The sequence below is a fragment of the Homalodisca vitripennis genome, chromosome 5 (assembly GCF_021130785.1).
Source record: "Homalodisca vitripennis isolate AUS2020 chromosome 5, UT_GWSS_2.1, whole genome shotgun sequence".
In the NCBI taxonomy this organism is placed as follows: Eukaryota; Metazoa; Arthropoda; class Insecta; order Hemiptera; family Cicadellidae; genus Homalodisca; species Homalodisca vitripennis.
The window spans coordinates 93,902,337-93,922,873 of record NC_060211.1 but is presented as its reverse complement, the minus strand read 5'-3'; the positions used below and the strand labels follow the sequence as shown (position 1 = coordinate 93,922,873).

Below are 20,537 nucleotides of genomic sequence, written 5' to 3'. Positions count from 1 at the left end.
TTAACGTACAGTGGTTATTAACGATCAGTAATGTAAAGCAAATTGCAAAGACAAAAATACTGATTTAATTATGACTCAAGATGTGACAAATTTAAATCCAATCCATTAAAAATACAATTTAAACAGTGTTATAAAACCCCCCTTCTCACTCTATGTGGCAGGGGTTGTAACCCTTGCAACAACAAATGTCACTGCCGAGTTCAAATAGCTAGTTTGCGGTGAGCTGTAGTCACATAAACATGGCTGCCTCTATTGATTCTCCCGCTAAATGTTAATTGAGGAATATTACTTGTTTCCTGCAAGCAAAAGGGAATAGTGTAGCATAAATCCATTAGAGAATGTGACGTGTTAACGGAGAAATATGAGTGATGTTGTTGTACATAAATGGTGTAGAAAGTTCAAAAATGGCCGAACTGACATGATTGATGAAGGAGGTCAAGGAGGTTTAGAATATTGCACTAATGTCAACTAAGAAACTAGAATTTTTAATTGAAAATATTAGATGACAAAGTCAATAATGTTTTATGTTTGATCAATTTATAATTATTAAAATAATTTTGTAATGAACTTTTTACAATTAAATTTATTTTCCTAAAGGAAGTATAGTTGTGAGTTTACACGTGAATGTACACTTAAGTTGAAATAGTAATACAATCTTGAAAAATAAAAAAAAGGTATGTAGTGTTTTAAGTAAAAGTGTGGTTTATGGAAAATAAGCCACACTTTTACTGATTTTTCTCACATGTACCTATGTAGTATGACCAGCACTAAAAGGGTTAATATTATTGTTTGTAATAAACATTGAATATGTTTATTTGTGGAATTGCTTGGTGTGCAATCTTTGATTTCAAAAAGCCTTGTCCTAAAGATAAAAACTGTATTGGAGATCTCAAGTACCGGGGTTGGTTTTTAAGCACGATTATGGAGATGTATTGTTAATAATAACTTCAACTACTTTAGCTACTCAAATACATATTTTTACTTACTAAAATTATATCAGAATTTTAAACATGTTGAGTCACGTGGATGTATTTTACATATTTGTTTAGTCCCTTGGGCTCCACTAGTGATTCCGAGTTATTGTTGACAGATTATGCCATTATATCCTTTTTAATGTACAAAATTCCTTTTAAAATCACTTAAGACCGACCAATTCATGTCTTGAGTCTCGATATACAATGCAACTTTGTTAAGTCAGACCCCTTTATGTTGGTTAACCCCGATCAGTTCAGAAAAATTAAAAATTTAGCTTTGTGTTGTCCGCTTAGACTGGAAAAAAAATAGGAAACATATAGAAGAGTATTGTTTTAAAATGATGTCTAAAGACAGTTTGGTTAATCCATGCAAAGCAAAGAAAGCTAAAAATGTATCACTGGATGAAGAGTTGTTTGTTTAGTTCTGTGCAGAAAGGGAACAGGGTTTACCATTGTTAGCCTCTTAGTATGTATAAGCATTTTTGCTACATGGTGATCCAAATTTCACTACCAGTCAAAGCTAGCTTGATATGAATGTCATGGTATTCACCAACTTACTGTAATTGGTGAAAGCTTGTCTGACAATGTTGAAGCAGCCGATAAATTCAAGAAAGAGCTAGCTATGAAAATTTATAAGTTAGTAATGGGCTTCAAAAAAGCAAGAAATGCCTTACCATGATGGCTTGTAACAATGCTTCAGGCAACTATAAATTTCCACTACTTTTAATAGGAAAATCAACAAATCTCAAAGCAAGAATGTAAATTGTGAGTCATTACCAGTAATATATAGATCCCAAAAGAGCGCATGTATAGATAGTGTGATTTTTAAAAGACTGGTTCTTTGAGTGTTTTGATGCCGGTGTCACAAAATATTTATAGGAACATGGCTTGCCTATCAAAAGCTGTTATGCTTATTGACAATGTCCCTATACACCTGGCTGCTAAATCACTTTTCAAAGGGGAAATCACAGTTAAATATTTACTGCCTAATGTAACTGTGTTGGTTGAGCCAATGGACCAAGGCATTTTAGAAACCATCAAGTGTGTCTACAGGCAACACATGTTATGCCACCTAATTGTAGGGAAATGTGATAGACATTCTAAAATCATTAATTCCAAAACAGTTGTTTACATGGTGTCCGAGTCATGGGAACAAGTTGGCAGAAGCATGCTCAAAGTCATGGAACAAGCTATGGTCTAATGTGTGTGATTTGCCTGCCAGAGAATCAGATTGAAGCTGTATGCTCAATATTGAAATTAATGATATTGTAAGGTGGTTGGAAGCTGAAAACAACGGAGGCCACAGTACTCTTACTGATGACCAAATTACATGTATTGCAATCTGTTGCAATAAAGATGCTGATAACAGAGAGTATACTGACGAAGAAAGCTAAAATATTTCAGTTAAAAGCCATGCAGAAGCAGCATCTCATTTGGGCGAGCTAATGGTTTATTTGAGCAACAAGAAGAGAACACTGGCTGAGCTCCTCATGTTGAAACGGATGTGTGACCACGTGACACGGAAACGGTATTCAAAGCTACTCAAAATAACAAAATTCTTTCAGAAAATTTAAACTGTATATACTGCATTTCACTTAATCATGATGTGTATTTTAAGTGTTTTTCATAATAAAAAAAATTGCATTGTTTGTACATTTTGTTCATTATTTTTTCAACATTCTCCGTTTAGATCGTATTTTCATTATGTCGGATCTGCCGTAATCCTGGCTAGTCCGTTAACAAGGTTGCACGGTACCTACTTCCCAGAAGATTGAGTTTTAAAATGGGACCTTCTTGCTTCTGTTATAACTGCCACATTAACACAATTACATTCAATTTAAATAAAGATATTTTAATACATTTTGAAAGATGTAGCATCAAAAAAAGTTGTGGTATAGAAATGTATAAAATAATGTTATTTTTACACTATGCTCTAGAATTTGGTTCAGGAATTTAAGTATGTATCTTTATAATATAGCATATATATGTCGAATCTTAAAAACTTTAATAAATTACGTACATTCAATTTAAACATATAGCCCAGTTTTTATGACTTCTGCACTATTGAAAATAACAATTTATTTAATTTTTTTGTATTGCAACATGTTATGATTGTTTAGTAAAATATGTATTCATCTACAGATATAAAGTCATAAGGTCATAGTAATTTGTTGGAATGTCAATAATAAATCATACCATTGAAATCTTTCATCAGTTTAAAGCTTATCATGTGAACGTCGTAATAGCTTTGTTCGTGATGCAGTACAGAGTTGATAAATATCATGTTAGAATGTTACATGTGAAAATAGTAACATAAATCATGTATTTTATGTGAATTAGAGTCACCTTAAAAAGTTTAAATATTGAGTACCTGTATATTTTGATAACTTATAAAATTTTACCACACACGGTTTAGTACTATGAATGAAATAGTCAGTACAATACCAGCACTGACTTTGTAGACAGATGGTGTGCTCCCTCCATTTTTCTCTGTCCCCTCTCTTCTCCATTGTCCAATCTATATTTTCAAGGGTTCAGTTTTTTAGTTTCTATGTGTCAATGTGTTCATTTTAATCCATGGCCAAATAGGTTTTCTAGGTATCTATAATTACTTTTGTAGATAGTATAGTTATTTACTAAGAAACTGTTCTCAATTAGAAATGATGAGATTATTAAACTTTACCTAAAAAAAATTAAGTATCTATGTGAAATTTATAGTTATCATAGCTTGATGTAAAGTTTTTAATCATGTGATGTAAAAATTATGTATCGTATGTGATTTGTTTTGGTGTTTCTCTGTAATACTCCAAACTGTTATAATTAATCCTCATCCTAATTCTGCTAACTGATCATTTAAAACTAAATGTAACCGATTCGGTCTTGGTAGTTGAGTCAGATTTCATGTAATCATAAAAAAGGAAGCCTTATGGCTACTTCTATTTTTGGTATTACCGTCATGGCATTGCTATTTATTTTTATCATTTTTAATTTAACAAACGAAAAATATAAATTTCAAGGTGTTGTTAAAAAATTAAAATAAAATGTACATGCTGATTATAAATGTGATTTAAGGTATGCATTAATATTATATAAACCTTTTTGTAATTTTGATAATCCTTCATGATTATGACATAATGATTTATATTTTTTTATTTTTGAAAATTTGAGATAAGATAAAAGTAGTTCTTCTTATCTTGATTCCTAAGAAGAGGATGAAGATCTTGTGATTAAATAAAATCTCAATTGATATAAATTTATATTATGAGTTAATTTGGAACTATTCTGGCCAGTTTTGCAGAATATTGAATATTATAATTTATTGATGATGCTGAAATATAATGAAATTTATCAGTTAAGATGTATATTGTATTCTGTTAGTTACACGTCCATTATTAAGTTTTAAGTGATACATATCTATATTAGTAGCATTTTAATGATAATAAGCAACATAAATATTTATATTTCCCTCATTACAGGTTGCCAGTGACTGCTGCATCAAAGAAGGCTTTTCCCCCACCAATTGAGTTTGAAGAGGAACAGACAGAAGCAATGAACTTGTCATCTACTCCCTCTGCTCCAAGACGGGTCATGTCTCCTGATCCTCTTCCTTCGGCATCACCACCTTCTGCTCCTGCCTCTTCCAAGTCGCCTAAATCACCTTCTCACTCACACAATCCGCCTATTGTCCTGCGAATCTTCAAAGGAACAGCACAACTGGTGACACCTGTTGATGAGTCACAACCACCGGCACCGACTCCAGCACCTGTTGCAGCTACCACACCCGAAAGGAAGTCTCGTCGAAGAGGGCACAGTATAGAGACAGCAGGAAATGTTTCACCTAAAAGGTTAAGAGAGAGACACAAAGGAGTCTCCTATACGGAAGATGATCCCGAGTCTGAGGCCGAATTTGATTATGAAGCATTATCCATCCCAACAACAGGATCTACAAGGTCACGTTCGAGGTCAACAACTTCTGTAACAGCTCCTCCTGCACCTCCTTCTGCCCCTCCTCCACCTCCTTCTGCCCCTCCTCCAGCTCAACCCATTGAAGATCCAGTTGAGGTTCCGATGGAAATTCAATCGGAACCAGAACAAGATTTTGAACCCATTTCTGAACCCACTCATACTTCACCGGCTGTGCCTGCTACTGAAACGCAAGAAGATGAAACCGTCGAGGACATCTCAAAACAAGTAGAGATCTCGGCCAAAATTGAAGAAGGACAAAACCTAATTGAAAGTACTTACGTGGATTTCAGTGAAGCCGAAAAGAAATTGTTAGATGTAAGGACCAAAACAAGTACGGACGCGGAGAGAGAAAAACTGCTTGCCGTGTTGGGTGATGACAGTGATGAACAAATGCAGCAACAGAGCGGTGATAGGGAACACTCTCAAGGGAAACAAGAGAGTGGGGAGACGGAGTGGTTTTCTGATAGTGAGTGCAGTGATACTGTCACCGAGCAAACGAACACCATCAGTGAAAGTGAAGTAGCTTCCAAAAGCGTGAAGGAAGCTCCTGTTCCTCAGAAAACGCCAAAGAAAAGAAGTATTTTTAAGTCACGCCAAGGTGGAGGAGATTCGAATCCCCCCGGGAGGAAAAAGCGTTTTGGCCTATACAAACACAAATGGAGTGGGAGTGATGGACCACCAGGGGCTGCTACTCCTACACAAACCAGGCCTGAAGAAGTGATGAATGTCAACACATTAGAGGAGGAGTTCGAGGAGGCTGAGGCACTCACAAGGGTTACATCCTATCCAGAACCTGATGCAGACAGCATGGACGCTGAAGTAGGCTTAGTTACAAGCATAAAGTGCACAAAAAAAGTTAAAGGAGTAAGTATATCTTTAAAAAATATTTTTATTATTATGTGTAAGTGTGAAATGATAATTGGTTTGTGTATTTGAAACGTTAACAGCAGCAGATGCCTCATGGCATAAAGGGAGGGTGAAGAGTAGCCGGTCTCACTTAAAATAGACTAGCAGTGAAGGATTTACATAGTCTGAAACTCAAGTCTTTTGTAGAAATGACAAAAGAGCAAATCAGTAGATGATTTATATAAACAAAATTATTCTAGTAATGTAACTACCTCCCTTTCTTTTCCTGTAATCCATATTGCTGATTTACTCTGTACATCCTCTGCCAATGCCATTGATTTCCAGCAGATAATAAAATGAACTATTTATAATGCCAACACTGATAAAAAATTAAGTTGTTCATCTTGTTCTATAATTATATCATAATTACACTTTAATATTAGGAATTAACATTAATTGCTACGGAGATTCTCATTCAGCTGTAATATACAAAATTAAATTGTTTATTAACCACTAATCTGGGGAAATGTTAAGGTTGCTTCTATTTCGCACGAGGAAACAAAACAGTAACCACCCCTCCACCCCTCAGCAGGTGGTGAGCAAAGCTGGTGAAAATATTATCAAACATTCTGGGTGAGGATTTTACTCCTCTTGTATAGATATATTGTGTGACGTACACAAAAAGAGGCCTTAGTATGAGTAAATTTACTACACTTTAAGAATTGCTTTCAATATTGACGATGAAATCCCTACAAAAACATTTGCAGCATGTTGAAATAAGCATCCAGTCTTGTTAATTGATGTAAGGAACTGACAACAATCTTAATTCAAAATTCTATGAACACCATTAATAATAAATTTGCTACCATAACCGTGTTAGATTTTAACAGTTTATATTTTATACAGGTGTTTTCAGCGCTTTTATTACACATAAAAACATTTGGTATTGATGTAATTTTTGTTTAATTTGGGGGTTAATAAATATATTGATTTAATTAATTGAACTATCCTACTCATGTAAATTAAGAAATTAAACTATTGCAGACATATGTATTGTGTATAAAATAGCAACAAATTCTAATTTTACATCTAATAAACAGATGTTTACTTTATAAGAAATAATAATTATGTGGTTTCTTCATTTTTTACAGTTTTACACGGTTGTTAGAAATGTGAAGAAAGCATACCAGATTCAAGAATCAGGAGAATTTCAAGAGTTTAATGATGATGTTGAATACATTTTAGATGCCTTACAAGATAATAATCCTATAGCGACAAGGTGAGTTTTGTTGATAATAAGTTTAGCCTAATGATGTTTTTGTGTTGTAGCTGAAATGTGGAACCAGTGATTTGCATACCCTTCAGTGCTTTTACCTTAAACACCAATGTGTACTATAACATTTTTGTAATTTCAAAAATTAAAATATCAATAAATTACAATTTATGAAATTTTTGCTTGGCAAGTTGCCTTAGTGCACCTTATATTAAAATGTCTTGTTTCTAGAGCGACAAGATGAGTAGAATTATATAAATCTAGATTATAGTCTAGAAGTTTCAGGAACGCCACTTTTTTGGTATCATATGTAATGCAAAAAGTCGTGGTAAAAAGATATACTAATAAGAGTTGTGACTTAATTTTTTCTGAACTAAATTTTTCCATTCACATGTTAGCTGTCAGTGAATGTGATATTTTTCATAATTTGTTGGCTCTGAAAAACTGAGTTGTGTTTTACCAATGCATGATCTACATGAACCGACAGATAGCTCTTTCTGTTTATTTTGCGTGTTTTTGAGCATTTCTGTGCTGCACATAGTACATTTATTTTTATAGTACTCTATTGTCTTACCAATTTTTTTATGCAGTAAACATCTTACAACTAGATTAGGAGGAAGACCTGTGGGGAGTGTCATAGAAATCTTAAATGCAAGCCAAGGTCAATATGCATATAATCTTAAATGTCTTTAATATTAGAATATAATGTTACAAACCTCACTCCATAAGCTTTATTCATTACAAAATGACAGCGGGTGAAATATGATCAATATTGAACCTATAAATGGCTACCATTTTTTTTAGGTTCAACATTTTAAGAATCACTACCAGAAAATAAAGCTCTCTAAGTAGGTATTCAAAGTGCTCTATTTTCTGGTTGAATTGGTTCCAAAAATGTCTTTAACCTAAATAACTATTGAGGAAGTCTGTTGTGGGTGGGGTTAATAATTATTGTAAACTGCCTCATGCTTTGTGTGCCATGTGTCGTGGTTCCAAATATTATGTTGATCGTAATGTGGTGGTTAGATGCATGTCCGATGTAGGTTAACATGAAAGTGTTGAATTATGTCATATAACATGGTTCCGGTTCAAAGTGAAGGTTATGTAAACCGGTACACGTGGTCACTGCATATGTTGTAAAAACCAATGTCATTGAATTTAGTTAATAATGTTGTACGAGGGTCGTCCATAAAGTAACAGCCGTTTGGGCGTGGCGCGATAAGTAGTGGGGGTAGCGTCACATCGGTGTGCGCAGCTGTTCAATACGCTTCTAGCTGTGCAAGGGAGAGCATCGTGCGATCGCGCGTTCTTTTGTTACAACGTAAAAACATGAGCGCCGTGATAGAAAATTCCGCCAAGTGTGAAGTGCGTGGTGTAATAAAATTTCTGTGGTCGAAAAGTTACACATCAGCTGAAATTCATCATGAATTGAGTGCGGTGTATGGCCCAAACATTATGAGCGAATGTGTAGTCCGTCAATGGGTTCATTTTTAAAAAAATGGAATTCCATCTTTTCCCGTACCGAAGCAGTGGCTTGCATCTCAGAGGTTTGCGAGTGATGAAGAGCTTCAAAACGCTGTGACAGGTTGGCTACGTTCTCAGGCGGCAGATTTTTTTAAAGACGGAATTTAAAAAACTGTTAAAAGATATATGATGTGCTTGAATTTGTATGGTGAATATGTAGAAAAGTAGAGAAAAGCTGTAGTTTTAACATTTATTTAATCAACTTTTTGTATCTCAACAAATTGTGTCTCAATTTTTTATTTCAAAACGGTGGTTACTTTGTGGACGACCCTCGTATGTGAAATGCATGTCGAGGTGTGTCCAAAAAGTATCCGACCTTGACGTCTGGCATGAACTGACGTTACTCGGCGGCAACAGCAATCTGGTCCCCTTCAAAGTACTAAAGTACTCCCCTCCACAAGCCACTACCTAACAGGTCGATGTTATATATATCACTTGTTAGGAAAATATACATAGGAATCAGTTTTATTAAATAAAAACTAAACATCCGCATTCCACTTAAGATTAATTTATAACCTTCACTTCCTCCTTTTCCTAAAGTTTTATTTATATAAAACAATATATATATATATATATATATATATATATATATATAAAAATATATAACAAAATAAAAACAACATGAAAACATAAAGATACATTTGAAATTTATCCTGTTAATTTAGTCACTATTTGTAAAATGTTGACAAAATATATTTACATATTTAAACACTTTTGATTTAGTATGTATATTTGTTCTGCTCCTTTTTCTCTTATTTTGTTCTGTAGAAATACACTGTTTATACCTATATAAAAATATTACATAATGGCAGTGTTGTTTTCCCTCTTATTTTTCTTCTTTCTCCATGAACAGTGCTATAAGATATTTCTCCAAATAATGTGTTATTTATTAGTTTAATTTGTTATCTGTTTAGCTCAGAAGCTAATCTAGAACAGATACCTGCAAAATAAAGTAACTAAAATGAAATACAAGAAATATTAAGTTATTATTATTCATGACTAATAGACTATAAAATTATATTTAGTAATCAAGAAAATTGTAAGATTACAAACCCTAAACACCATGACACAGTAAAGGCCAATCTAATCAGGACCAAAATAAACAAATCATAAATCTACAAATTAAAACTTAAACTGAAAATACAACTGGAGTTGTTTGCATACTAATTAAACAAATTAAAAAGTACACTTAAAATAAAAAAAATATAGTGTGTATGACTAAAGAAGCCAAATTTTAATTGATAGCAATTACTTAATAAGAGGTATAAGCAGTTTTACAATCAAATAAAAAAGTAAAAGAAATATACGAAACTTGAACAACAATTTCTAATATTTCGAATTCTTCTGAAATTTGAGCCAATAACTAAAGAAAATAATAAGTTGCAATAAACATAATAAGAGTATTTCAGAGTCAAAGTGATAAAAAGGCGTAAATGACAGCATAAAACACATAACAATTTAAATAAAAATTAAACTTTTGAAAAGATCATCATGTTACAAGGATTTTCAGTGTTTGAAATGATGAGTTTGCCCTCGAACCAGAAATAATTTCATAACAAATGCATTTGTTATATGTTTGGCGGGCTCAACCACAGCCTGAATAGCATGATTCATGTTATCAGAGTTTTCTATTAATGAGCCTACCTAATAAGTTCCACTGCATTGGATTAGTTTCTTGCCTACTCTTATCAGTGATCTTCCTACTTCTTGCCTTAACTAGAGAACTTTCTATTAGCATTTTAAATAGTGTTCTTTTGTTAATATACCCAGTTAAATGAAACAATAAAGTAATCTTACTTCCTGGTCCCCCAAGCTAACTTACGCCTCTGTGAGAAATCTGATTAAAGCACTTAAAAATAACTATCAATAATAATTCAAAACTTGGACCTACAAACAACATATGTTCCAGCTAGCTTATCAGCTAGCTCCAGCAACATATCCCTCCCTTGATACTTAGATTTTGGTAAAATATACATTTTCAAACAATTTGCAATGCACCAATAGAACAACCAATATGAATGCAATCAGGCATTAAAAATATATTTAAAAAAAGTTTATGGTTCCAAAATTCAACAAGTAAATTTGTAGTAAACCTAATTACTTACTATCCAAAATGCTGATAAATTCTTCAGTTTTAAGATTGAGTGACATAAAGACATGGTAAATGTATTTAAATCAAGGTAATAAATTTCTGCTTGGTACTTCTCACTCAGATAGCCAACAACAATATATTACCACCAAGCACTTTTTGCATACTTTCCACCGCTGTAACATATTGCTGCCTGGCCCTCAGAGGGTTAAAGTTGTTGAAATAATGGCTTCCTGTCTTTCTTTGTACCTTTAAGCTGAAGAGGTATGTAGTTTCGTGATAAGTGACTAATCATATTTTGTAACTTGTTCAGGTGCCTGTCTGCGATATCGTTAGCCTCCAAGTGCATGGTACCAGCCTTTCGCATGCATGTACGAGCCCACGGTACTGTCGCCAAGTTCTTCCGAGCCCTCCACGATGCCACCAAGGATCAGGTTTGTTGTTTTTGTTATTGCCTACATAGCAGTATAAAACTTAAGGACAATCAACAACATTTTGGCAGAATCAAATTTATTATTTATTTGGGTGTTTAAATAATTATTTCTTTAATCTATTACATTCCTTATGGTAATTTAATTTATTTTGAAAGTGTTATGATTAAGCCAATGATACCAGAGCTCTGACTTTTAAACTTTATTTGTGATATGGGAGAGTTTTTACTACCTTCAAAATGAAAAAAAAACTGGGTAACAGCTTGGGTGCATTTTGAAGTTAGTAAAAACTCTCCCCTCTCACAAAAAATTTAAAGTTTAAAAGTCAGAGCTCTAGTATCATTGGTTTAACCATAAGACTTTCAAAATAAATTAAATTAAAATAAGCAATATAATAGATTAAAGAAATAATTATTTAAAGTGTAAATCTATATACCTCTCTTGGTTAGCAGGATGACTTCTCTTATGAATAATACCACTAAAATTAGTATTTTTAGTTTTTAAAAGGTTCTTGACAACTATCTTGATAATTCAGTCCTGCATCACTCTTTTCTGTTGAATACTCTTTCTTGGCTTGAGCTAGATGTTCCATCCCATATTTCTCTTCACATCCGGTAATTTAGCATCAATTTCCTTTTTCAGGATGTAGAAACCATCTGCAGAGTTTTCTCTTCATTCAACAAAAGGTCATTTGAGTAGTGTTGTTTAGTCATATTAAAGACTGTGTCTACTCATTTGATTTTTCTGCTACTGTTATGGCAGTGTCATCTGCAAACATGGCAGTATGGCAGATATCTATAAATTGGTTTGATCGGTTATTTGTTAGCAGCAAGAATAGGGCAGGGCACAACAGTGATCTCTCTGTAATGGTGTTAAAAGTTATTTTTGCTTTCCTCAGAGTGTTATGAGAGGGACATTGAACTTCCACCAGCTGCTGTCTATTATTTAGATAGCTGTCATATCAGGCTAGTGCTATTTCAGTGATTCTTATAGGTTTTAACTTATTAAGTAGGCAGTCATGATTTAAGCAGTTGTAAGAGTTACTAAAATATATGTGTAGGCTTGTCACCAGCACAGACTTCTTCCAGCTTGTGTATTATATTTTCAATTAATTGGTTAATCTTTTTAATTTCAATTGTGGTTTTAATGTTTCAGAGTTTGGGAATGTGCACGGCGACTGTGATGTTTGTGCTGAGTCAGGACCAGCTGAACATGGACTTGGACAGGGATTGTCTGGAGCTGATGTTGAATCTGCTGGAAAGTGACATCAGCCACACCTCAGCACTGGATGACTGTGGACTTTCAGATGTCCAACTGCACAAGACACGACAGAAGGTGCGGCAATTGTGTGCAGACATACAGGCCAAGGGTCACGCGAAGCATCTCAATCTGGACAATATCACGGTCAGTTACACAGCATCAGTCTCCACCATCCATCCGCCCTCCTTTTGATCCCTTCCTACTGACAACTGTATCAGCTTTCTTCTACTGAAGATTGAATCAGGATTGGTATGGATTGCTGTCATACTCATGAAATTAAATCAATAATTTGAATTCAGTGCAATTTTGTAAACATTATGTAAAAAAAGAGCTTGGATGTGATAGAATGAAATAACATCAGTCTTTATAGTTACATTTTGTTTTACAATAATAGCCAAGCTACAAATCTGGTGACATGGTTAAATTTATATGCTGGTTAAGATGTGTAAAATTAAAAGACTACTACAGACTTACAGTAAAAGCTACAACTGAGACAGGTATATTAGTCAATAAATTAACATTACTCAAGTAAATAATCAGTAACGAGTATACAAGACGAATATGTAAAGATACATCAATAGATAAATATTTAAACAATTATGCATAATGTTAAACTAATTATCACTTAATTTCTATCGACTAAGAAATTAGTCAAACTGCTTTTGAATGAGATAATGTCAATCATGTTTATTCTTTGTAGGTAGTGTAGTTTTTTCCCATATATGTAGGCTATTTAAAAAAAAATGTAAGTGGAATGGGATATTGGAAATTGTATTTAAATCTTGAATTATAACAATGATCAATCTGTTTATCATAAAATAAATTAAATTTTGATTTATCAATAGCAAAGTTTTCAGTATTTACAAATTTGGAGCAGTTAAAATTGGTTTGCATGAATGCTAAAGTCATTATTCTAAAAAAAGTCAGTATTTAAAAACACTTTTTTGGAATTAGAAAACTATCTGCTTATGATGATAGATACACCTCAATTCAATACCATATTGTACTAGTGAAAAAATAAAGCATAATAAAGCATTAATCACATTTTAAAACTGAAACGCCTCTTGGTATTCTAAAGCAAGCTGAATTTAGTTTAGTTATTATATTATAAATACATTTGTACCAAGAAAACTATGTGTGAAAAACTATTCCTAAAAAGTTAACATTGATAGATATTGATAAAGGTTGACTCAGGAAAACGACTACTTTTACACCTTCCTGTGAACGGAATGCTTGGTTTTAAATGTGTCATGCTAAAATAGTATGACCATTAAACAATTATCATTCAATATATTTAACCCTTTTGGATACTGTCTCATTTCGACTCTCACCAAAACTAATGTGGCTAACAATAATTTCTTTCCTGCAGAAAAATCCTTAATTGATTTGATGAAAATCTAGATTTTGTGCTTATACAGTGCCAATTGGTGAGTTAATTGTAGTTGTTTGCTACCAATCACTATTGCATAATTAAGAGCTTTCATTGTTTTAACAGGCATACTTCAAATTACTTATTTTCTTTTAACTTCCCTCTTGGTAAACATGTTAATTGATCATGCAGGTGGGTCACCTAGCGATGGAGGCACTGCTGAGTCTGACATCACGACGTGCTGGAGAATGGTTCAAAGAGGAGTTGCGGCAGCTGGGTGGTCTGGAGCACATAGTTCAGACCATCAACGATTGCAGCAAAGTGATAGACTTCCAAGTGGAGTGGTGTCCTCCCATGTTGGATAAGCTGCGGAAGGTGGACCGGTGCCTCCGTGTACTGGAAAACGTAAGGAAAACTGTGTTACACAGAAAAGTGGCTTTATGACATAGTTTACTGTTGGTCTTTTAATTTCTTGGAAAATTGGGTGGAAAATCCCTTTTTAATGATGGTGCTAAACCACATTGGTTATTCACACTTGTTGTACTTAATATCTTCATAATTGGTTTGATTTGGAAATTTATTATAAATAAATCATGTTTTTAAAAGTTTAAATAATTTTGCAATAACATAGCATTGTAAACCCCATATCTGATAATTGTGACAATTAACAACACTATTTGTATGAAATGTAGATTTTGTTATCACTTGTTTTGGTCGGTTGGTTGAATATCCTTTTAACGCACTTCCTGTGTCATGAAACTGGTTAAACCAGTGAAGAATTGCTTTGTCATCTGGTGAATTTTGACCTTGATACGTATCTTGAAACTAGCACTACCAATCTTTTAAAGTTTTACATGGTTCCCGCTAGGTAACAGCAGTGTGCTTGAGTGAACGCCTACTTCATTTCTAGTGAAAATGGCGTCTGCACCACAAAAAGTGTTTTGTGTTCTACGTTTTTTGCAGTGTGAGTCTGTAATAACTGTTCAGCGTGACTTTCTTAATAAGTATGGTGTTGATCCTCCTACATCACAGAGCATTAGACGATGGTATGCACAATTTCAAGAAACAGGTTGTCTGTGTAAAGGCAAGTCACCGGGCCGTCCCAGAGTGTCCGATGAAGATGTGGAGCGCGTCCGCCATTGTTTCACACGCAGCCCTCAGAAATCTTTTCGCTGCGCTGCTCGACAGCTCAACATGCCTCCTATGTCAGTGCTGTGTGTTGCGTCGACGATTACGCATGAAAGGATACAGACTTCAGATACTGCAAGCTCTTCGTGAGGGTGATAAAGAACGACGCGTGGAGTTTTGTAACTTCGTTCTTGATAAGATGATAGACGATGAACATTTTGTATCGCGCATAGTGTATAGCGACGAAGCAACATTTAATTTAAATGGAAAGGTAAACCACCATAACGTTTAGAATATGGGGCACAGAAAAACCACTTGAAATTGTGCAACATGAGAGAGACTCCAAAATTTAATGTGTTTTGTGTGGTTTCACGGGAAAAGGTGTACGGTCCATTTTTTTTTTTGCTGAGAACACTGTTACAGGAATAACATATCTCGATATGCTTGAGAATTATCTTTTCCCCCAATTGGAGACTGATTCGAACGACTTCATTTACCAACAGGACGGGACACCGCCACATTGGCATCTGGCAGTCTGGCAATTTTTAAATCAAAGAATTCGTGACCGGTGGATCGGCTGCACTGAACAAAATGACGCATCCTTACATTTCTGGCCTCCAAGGTCACCGGACCTTACTGTATGTGATTTCTTCTTGTGGGATTTCATCAAAGACTCTGTATATGTGCCTCCGCTACCAACAACAATGGATGAGCTGAGGAATCGCATTACAACAGCAGTGGAATCAGTAACTCAGGACATGCTTGCTGCAGTGTGGGATGAATTTGAATACCGCATAGACATATGCCGTGTATCTAAAGGTGGACATATTGAACACTTTTGAAAAGGTATGAAAAAAAACTTTTTGAGTTTCCCCTTCAGCTAAAAAAATTAGTAATTGTATATGTTTACTACGGTTCGAAATATAGACATGCCAAATCGGATGATTCTTTTTGATACACTCTGTAATTTACAAACTTTTTACTATATCATTGTCTGGATATAGTGAAAATCATATCAAAATAAGCAAAAACTTCTCTAAGGAACAATATCGTCACTAAAGACATTGAACTTGTATTTTATTTATGTTCTGATGCACAATTGCTGATTCAGCTAGTAAATAAGAACTACGTATCGTCAATGATTTCTTGGTTATTATTATACCATTCTCAATTCTAGTGTATTGTTTACTATTTATTTGTATATTTTCAATTTTGCATTGTTTAGTGTATATAAATAAACGTTTGTGTAGTGTTTTAGTAAATTGATTGAAATTTTGTGGAACTGCAGGTTGGCTTATGTTAATATAGGTTCAATACTTTTATTGTTGAGTAAATAATTTATTAACATTTCACAGTGAGTGTTAATTTGAACAGTAGTGGTATTAGGAATGTTCTGGGTAGTGAAACTGTAGACAATGTTAGTTTGGTAGCTATGGATGAAGTCTTTTCTTACTTGGATAAACCATGCTTCAGTGTATTATTTATGCCTGATCTTACTGACTTTGAAAATAATAAAGTTAAAAATACATTGTCGTTTTCTTTTTAAAATTATATCAATATACTCTCTATAGGCCTATAAATAATTTTTGCTTGAAAACAAAGTTGTTAGCAAAAAATAGAGGTTTATTTAACAAGTTTTACCTTTGTAAAAAATGTGACAAATTGTTGCCATAGAAAAATGTTATATAAAGCATGAGCAGTAATTAAAATAAAAAACCCTTACAAAATCGCAAAATCGTGCCTGTCATTTTCGAAAAAATGATGGCCAGTCTAGGGTTAAGTAAAGGGTGTTAAAAATCCTGGCATTCTTTTTTGGAGACCCTTGTTATTATCTAATTTTTATTACAGTTAGCAGCAATGATGAAATAAAAGCAATTGGTTTATTCTAGATCGTTTTAGACTTTTACCTAATGAACAAAATTGTAAATGTTTATAATTATGTAGTGTATTGTAACTTGGTTTCCTTTAACATTGTGGGGTAGCATATTTACAGTAGCTAAATGGAACAAAAATAGATAGACCGGCTCTGACATGATTCATCAAACCATTCAACGCTCCGTGACTATAAGTTGAGGGAACAATTAGTGTGCACACTGAGCATGTGACCATCGCAAATTTAATAGAATTACACCAGAAATTAAATGCAATTTGTTATGACAGAAAGTTATGATACTTTGCATCTGTTTTTCAGTGATGAGAGATGTGATATTGATTAGATGTATAAATATTTATATAATTCCTAGATTGAACTAAAGAAATGGGATGTTATTGCAAAAAGCGATTAAGAAATATATAATTTACTATATCAGGTTTACAGATATTCATACCTCAAAAAACTAATACCCAAGGGTTCTGACAAAGTTAGTGGCCCACAAAATGGCATACATTTTTTTTAAGAGAATCTAGTCATAAATATTATTTAAACAATTTCAAAGTTTATTTCTGTGTGTGTTTTTGCATATGCGCACATTGGGACTCTTCTGTATTTTACACCAATGTAGGTCTACTGAAATGAAGGCACAGCTGAAAGATTTTTGATTTTACCCCTTATACCCTGAAAGAGAATACAAATGCCAAAAGTAAAGATATATAATGTTGAAGTTTCACTTATTGATTGAAATTTATGTAGGAGTTCTAGAAAGTGGATAAAACAAGGTATGCTTAAATTCTAACTTTAAAATTATAATTTTGTTAGTCGTATCATTATTGTACTATACTTTCTTTATTCTGTTACTGATTTTGAACTTAAAACGATTATTTCTAAGTTCATATATTGGGCAAATGTGAATGAAGGATGAGCAATGGAATGATGATAAGTGTAATCTTGTTTCTAAAATTGGTCATTACAATCAATTTTGTTAGTTTGTAGCACAGTAACAACCAATGGAATCAGTAATTTAAATTAAAGTTGGAGCTACAGAAATTTTATTTAGATAGTATTGGTATCCTGCCTGCTGGAATTCAGTTTACAATACCAATACCACTAAAGGTTGACCAGGGCATCCTTACAAGGGTTCATTTAATTTGTGCAAACATCAATTGACAGGTAAATTGGTTCCATTGAACTCTAGCTTCAAACCATGCTCTAAACATGTGTATTACAGGCAGTACTCTATTACGTCACCAGCCTTTTTGATGAGCACAATCAGGATACAATGAGGAGACAAAATAAAATAAGTATCTGTATAAACGAACTGTGTCCTGCTCCAGGTGACATTGCAGAATGAAGAGAACAACATGTACCTGCTGACTTACAGAGAGGGTGTGATTGTGGACACACTGATCAGGCTGTTCAAGGTGTGTGACTCGGAGCTAACAAGGTATCCTGTGTACTCGATGGCTGACAAGGAGTCCGTGGGTTTTGTTATCAAGGAGTGCCTCATTGCCATTCTTAAAGTGCTCATCAACCTCACCCATGACTTTAACAACAAATGTAAGTATATTATCTTTTAACCTTTTTATCTCTGACGTCTGATATTAACTCTGGGACTGGCAGTCAAGTTTCTCTCAGCGGCGGATTGTTTTTGGTACCTTGTACTTCACCTCATCTTTATTTTACTATCATATTTATAATATAAACTAAGTGTGTTACATTAGATTTAATTTCTTTTGAGGAATGGTCAAGGAACATTTTTCTAATATAGGAAAAAATATATACATCTATATTAAATTTAGTAACTGCGTACTAAGCAGACATTACAATTTAAAAAAAGATGAATAAAAATTCTTTTATTTGAACAGCAGTTATTACAAATACAAAATATGCAAACTGAGAGAATTTAATTTTGTATAAAATCAATAAGAGTAGAAGGTTCAATAATTTTTTCATAGTAAATTTAAAAATAATAACTTTTATTTATAGACAGTAAATGGCAACTTACCATAAATGTAAAAACTACAAGGTTCACGTTTGATTGCTCAGGTTTTTAAACTAATTTTTTTCCAATTAATTTCACTGTTAACTTATAATTGTAGTATAATAAATGTCAGTAACACACACAACAAAACTATTAATACTGCTCACTAAAACACTCTGATAACTACACCAAAATAAACAAATAGTACTAGTATTATTCGTAAGTAAAAAATAATGACACCTGTTTGATAAAATAACAGCATCTGAATTGTCACAGTGTGCTCAGCAATTGTAATAAGCTAGAACATAAATACTTAAAACGTTTAGACATATAAATGTACATTAAAATTATAAAAAAGTTTATTATTTAGGCGAATCGAACATTTCTCTTTCAAGTAGAATTAATACTGGTACTTTTTTTGAAAATTTGTAGACTTAACCCTGGAACTGGCAAACGCCCGATATCGGGCGTTTTAATACGTCTTTTATTTCTCAATATTACGTACTTAAAACACGATCAAAGAGTATCGGTATTGATACCAATCGAAAGAGGAAGGTTCAATTTATGTAAATAATACACTAATAAATAATTTTATCGTTTCGTTACATGTCCATACGTTTATAATCTCTGAACTGTTTGTTTACATTCTCCCGCGTACCGTGCTAGTTGCACGCGCAGCGATGAGTCAACTGGTTCATTCGGCTATTGTTATTTCGTCAGCTGCATGGTGTTCTGTCTGGTTTATTGTTTGAGTTCATTGTAATGAATGTTGTGTATATGACACAGTAATAGTAAGTTTTTTGTGCGTCTTTACGTAATGGATCGTAATTTCCACGATCGTTCAAGTGACATTCGAGAACTAGTTGTACATGAAATAAGCAACGATGATGATTCCGATTTAGACATTTAATCAGAACATAATTAAAAAAATATATAATAAAAAATTAAAAAATAGAAAATTAATATAAACTTATAGTTACAAGATTGTACAAATCCAAGTGAGCTTTGAAGTTCTTACTTTTGTTGGTAAGTAGCACTTTCGAATGTCAGTGTATGATTTTTGTATCTTTACCACATATAAAAATAAATACCTTATAAACTATGTGTTGTTTTATTTTTACTCACAATTAAATGCTCTTCCTTTTTTATATTTTGGATTTTGCATATAACTAACAACAACAATTTAAAAATCAAAAACTTTGAACTAACTTTTCTTTTTTCTAAAAAAAATTTTTTTTTTCATGAAGAGGTAGAGTAAGGGTATTTTTTTGTTTTAATTATATTATGTGAAAAATATTCCTAGAACAATGCTGAATAAAGAAATATATAATATGACATAGGTACTTTATAGTAAACATGTAATAATAAAATAAATATAAGGCAATGTATGAAGTACTAAAAACACTGAGAGAAATATAACCGCCAGTTCCAGGGTTAATAACAAAAAACGTAGTGTTACAAGATCTGATATTGGGTTCTGCCATTTGAACAGACAAAATTGATTTGCCAGTTGCAGGTTAAGGAGGTCATTAGAGTTGTTTAAACGCTTGATATCTGTGATATCAGTATCAGACACTGGTTGTTTGAATAAAATGTCCAATATCTCATAATGGAGGACATCAGCATTGATATTTCTACTGACTTTTGTACCGTCCAAATGTCAATAAATATTCATTACAAAGCTGTTAAACATCACAGACTATTTATTTCCTGACTTTTTGTTTCTCTTTGTTGTTGGTAGTCCTCATTGTATTTTATTGATCTCTTATTCTCTTTACCCAGCTGATAGAGACAATTAGTGTAGTATTGTTTTACTGACA

At 33.2% G+C, this 20,537-nt stretch overlaps 1 protein-coding gene across 4 annotated transcripts in view; it reads left to right on the top strand.

Annotated features, from left to right (window-relative positions):
• The window catches only part of LOC124362537 (protein wings apart-like), a 54,976-nt gene that overhangs the window by 11,529 nt on the left and 22,910 nt on the right, over nt 1–20,537 (top strand). For all 4 annotated transcript variants that reach the window (XM_046817132.1, XM_046817133.1, XM_046817134.1 and 1 more), the window contains exons 4-9: nt 4,451–5,804; nt 6,938–7,065; nt 10,986–11,106; nt 12,259–12,507; nt 13,925–14,137; nt 18,071–18,293. In XM_046817132.1, coding sequence (XP_046673088.1) covers nt 4,451–5,804; nt 6,938–7,065; nt 10,986–11,106; nt 12,259–12,507; nt 13,925–14,137; nt 18,071–18,293 — 2,288 coding nt within the window. The remainder of the gene's footprint in view (nt 1–4,450; nt 5,805–6,937; nt 7,066–10,985; nt 11,107–12,258; nt 12,508–13,924; nt 14,138–18,070; nt 18,294–20,537) is intronic.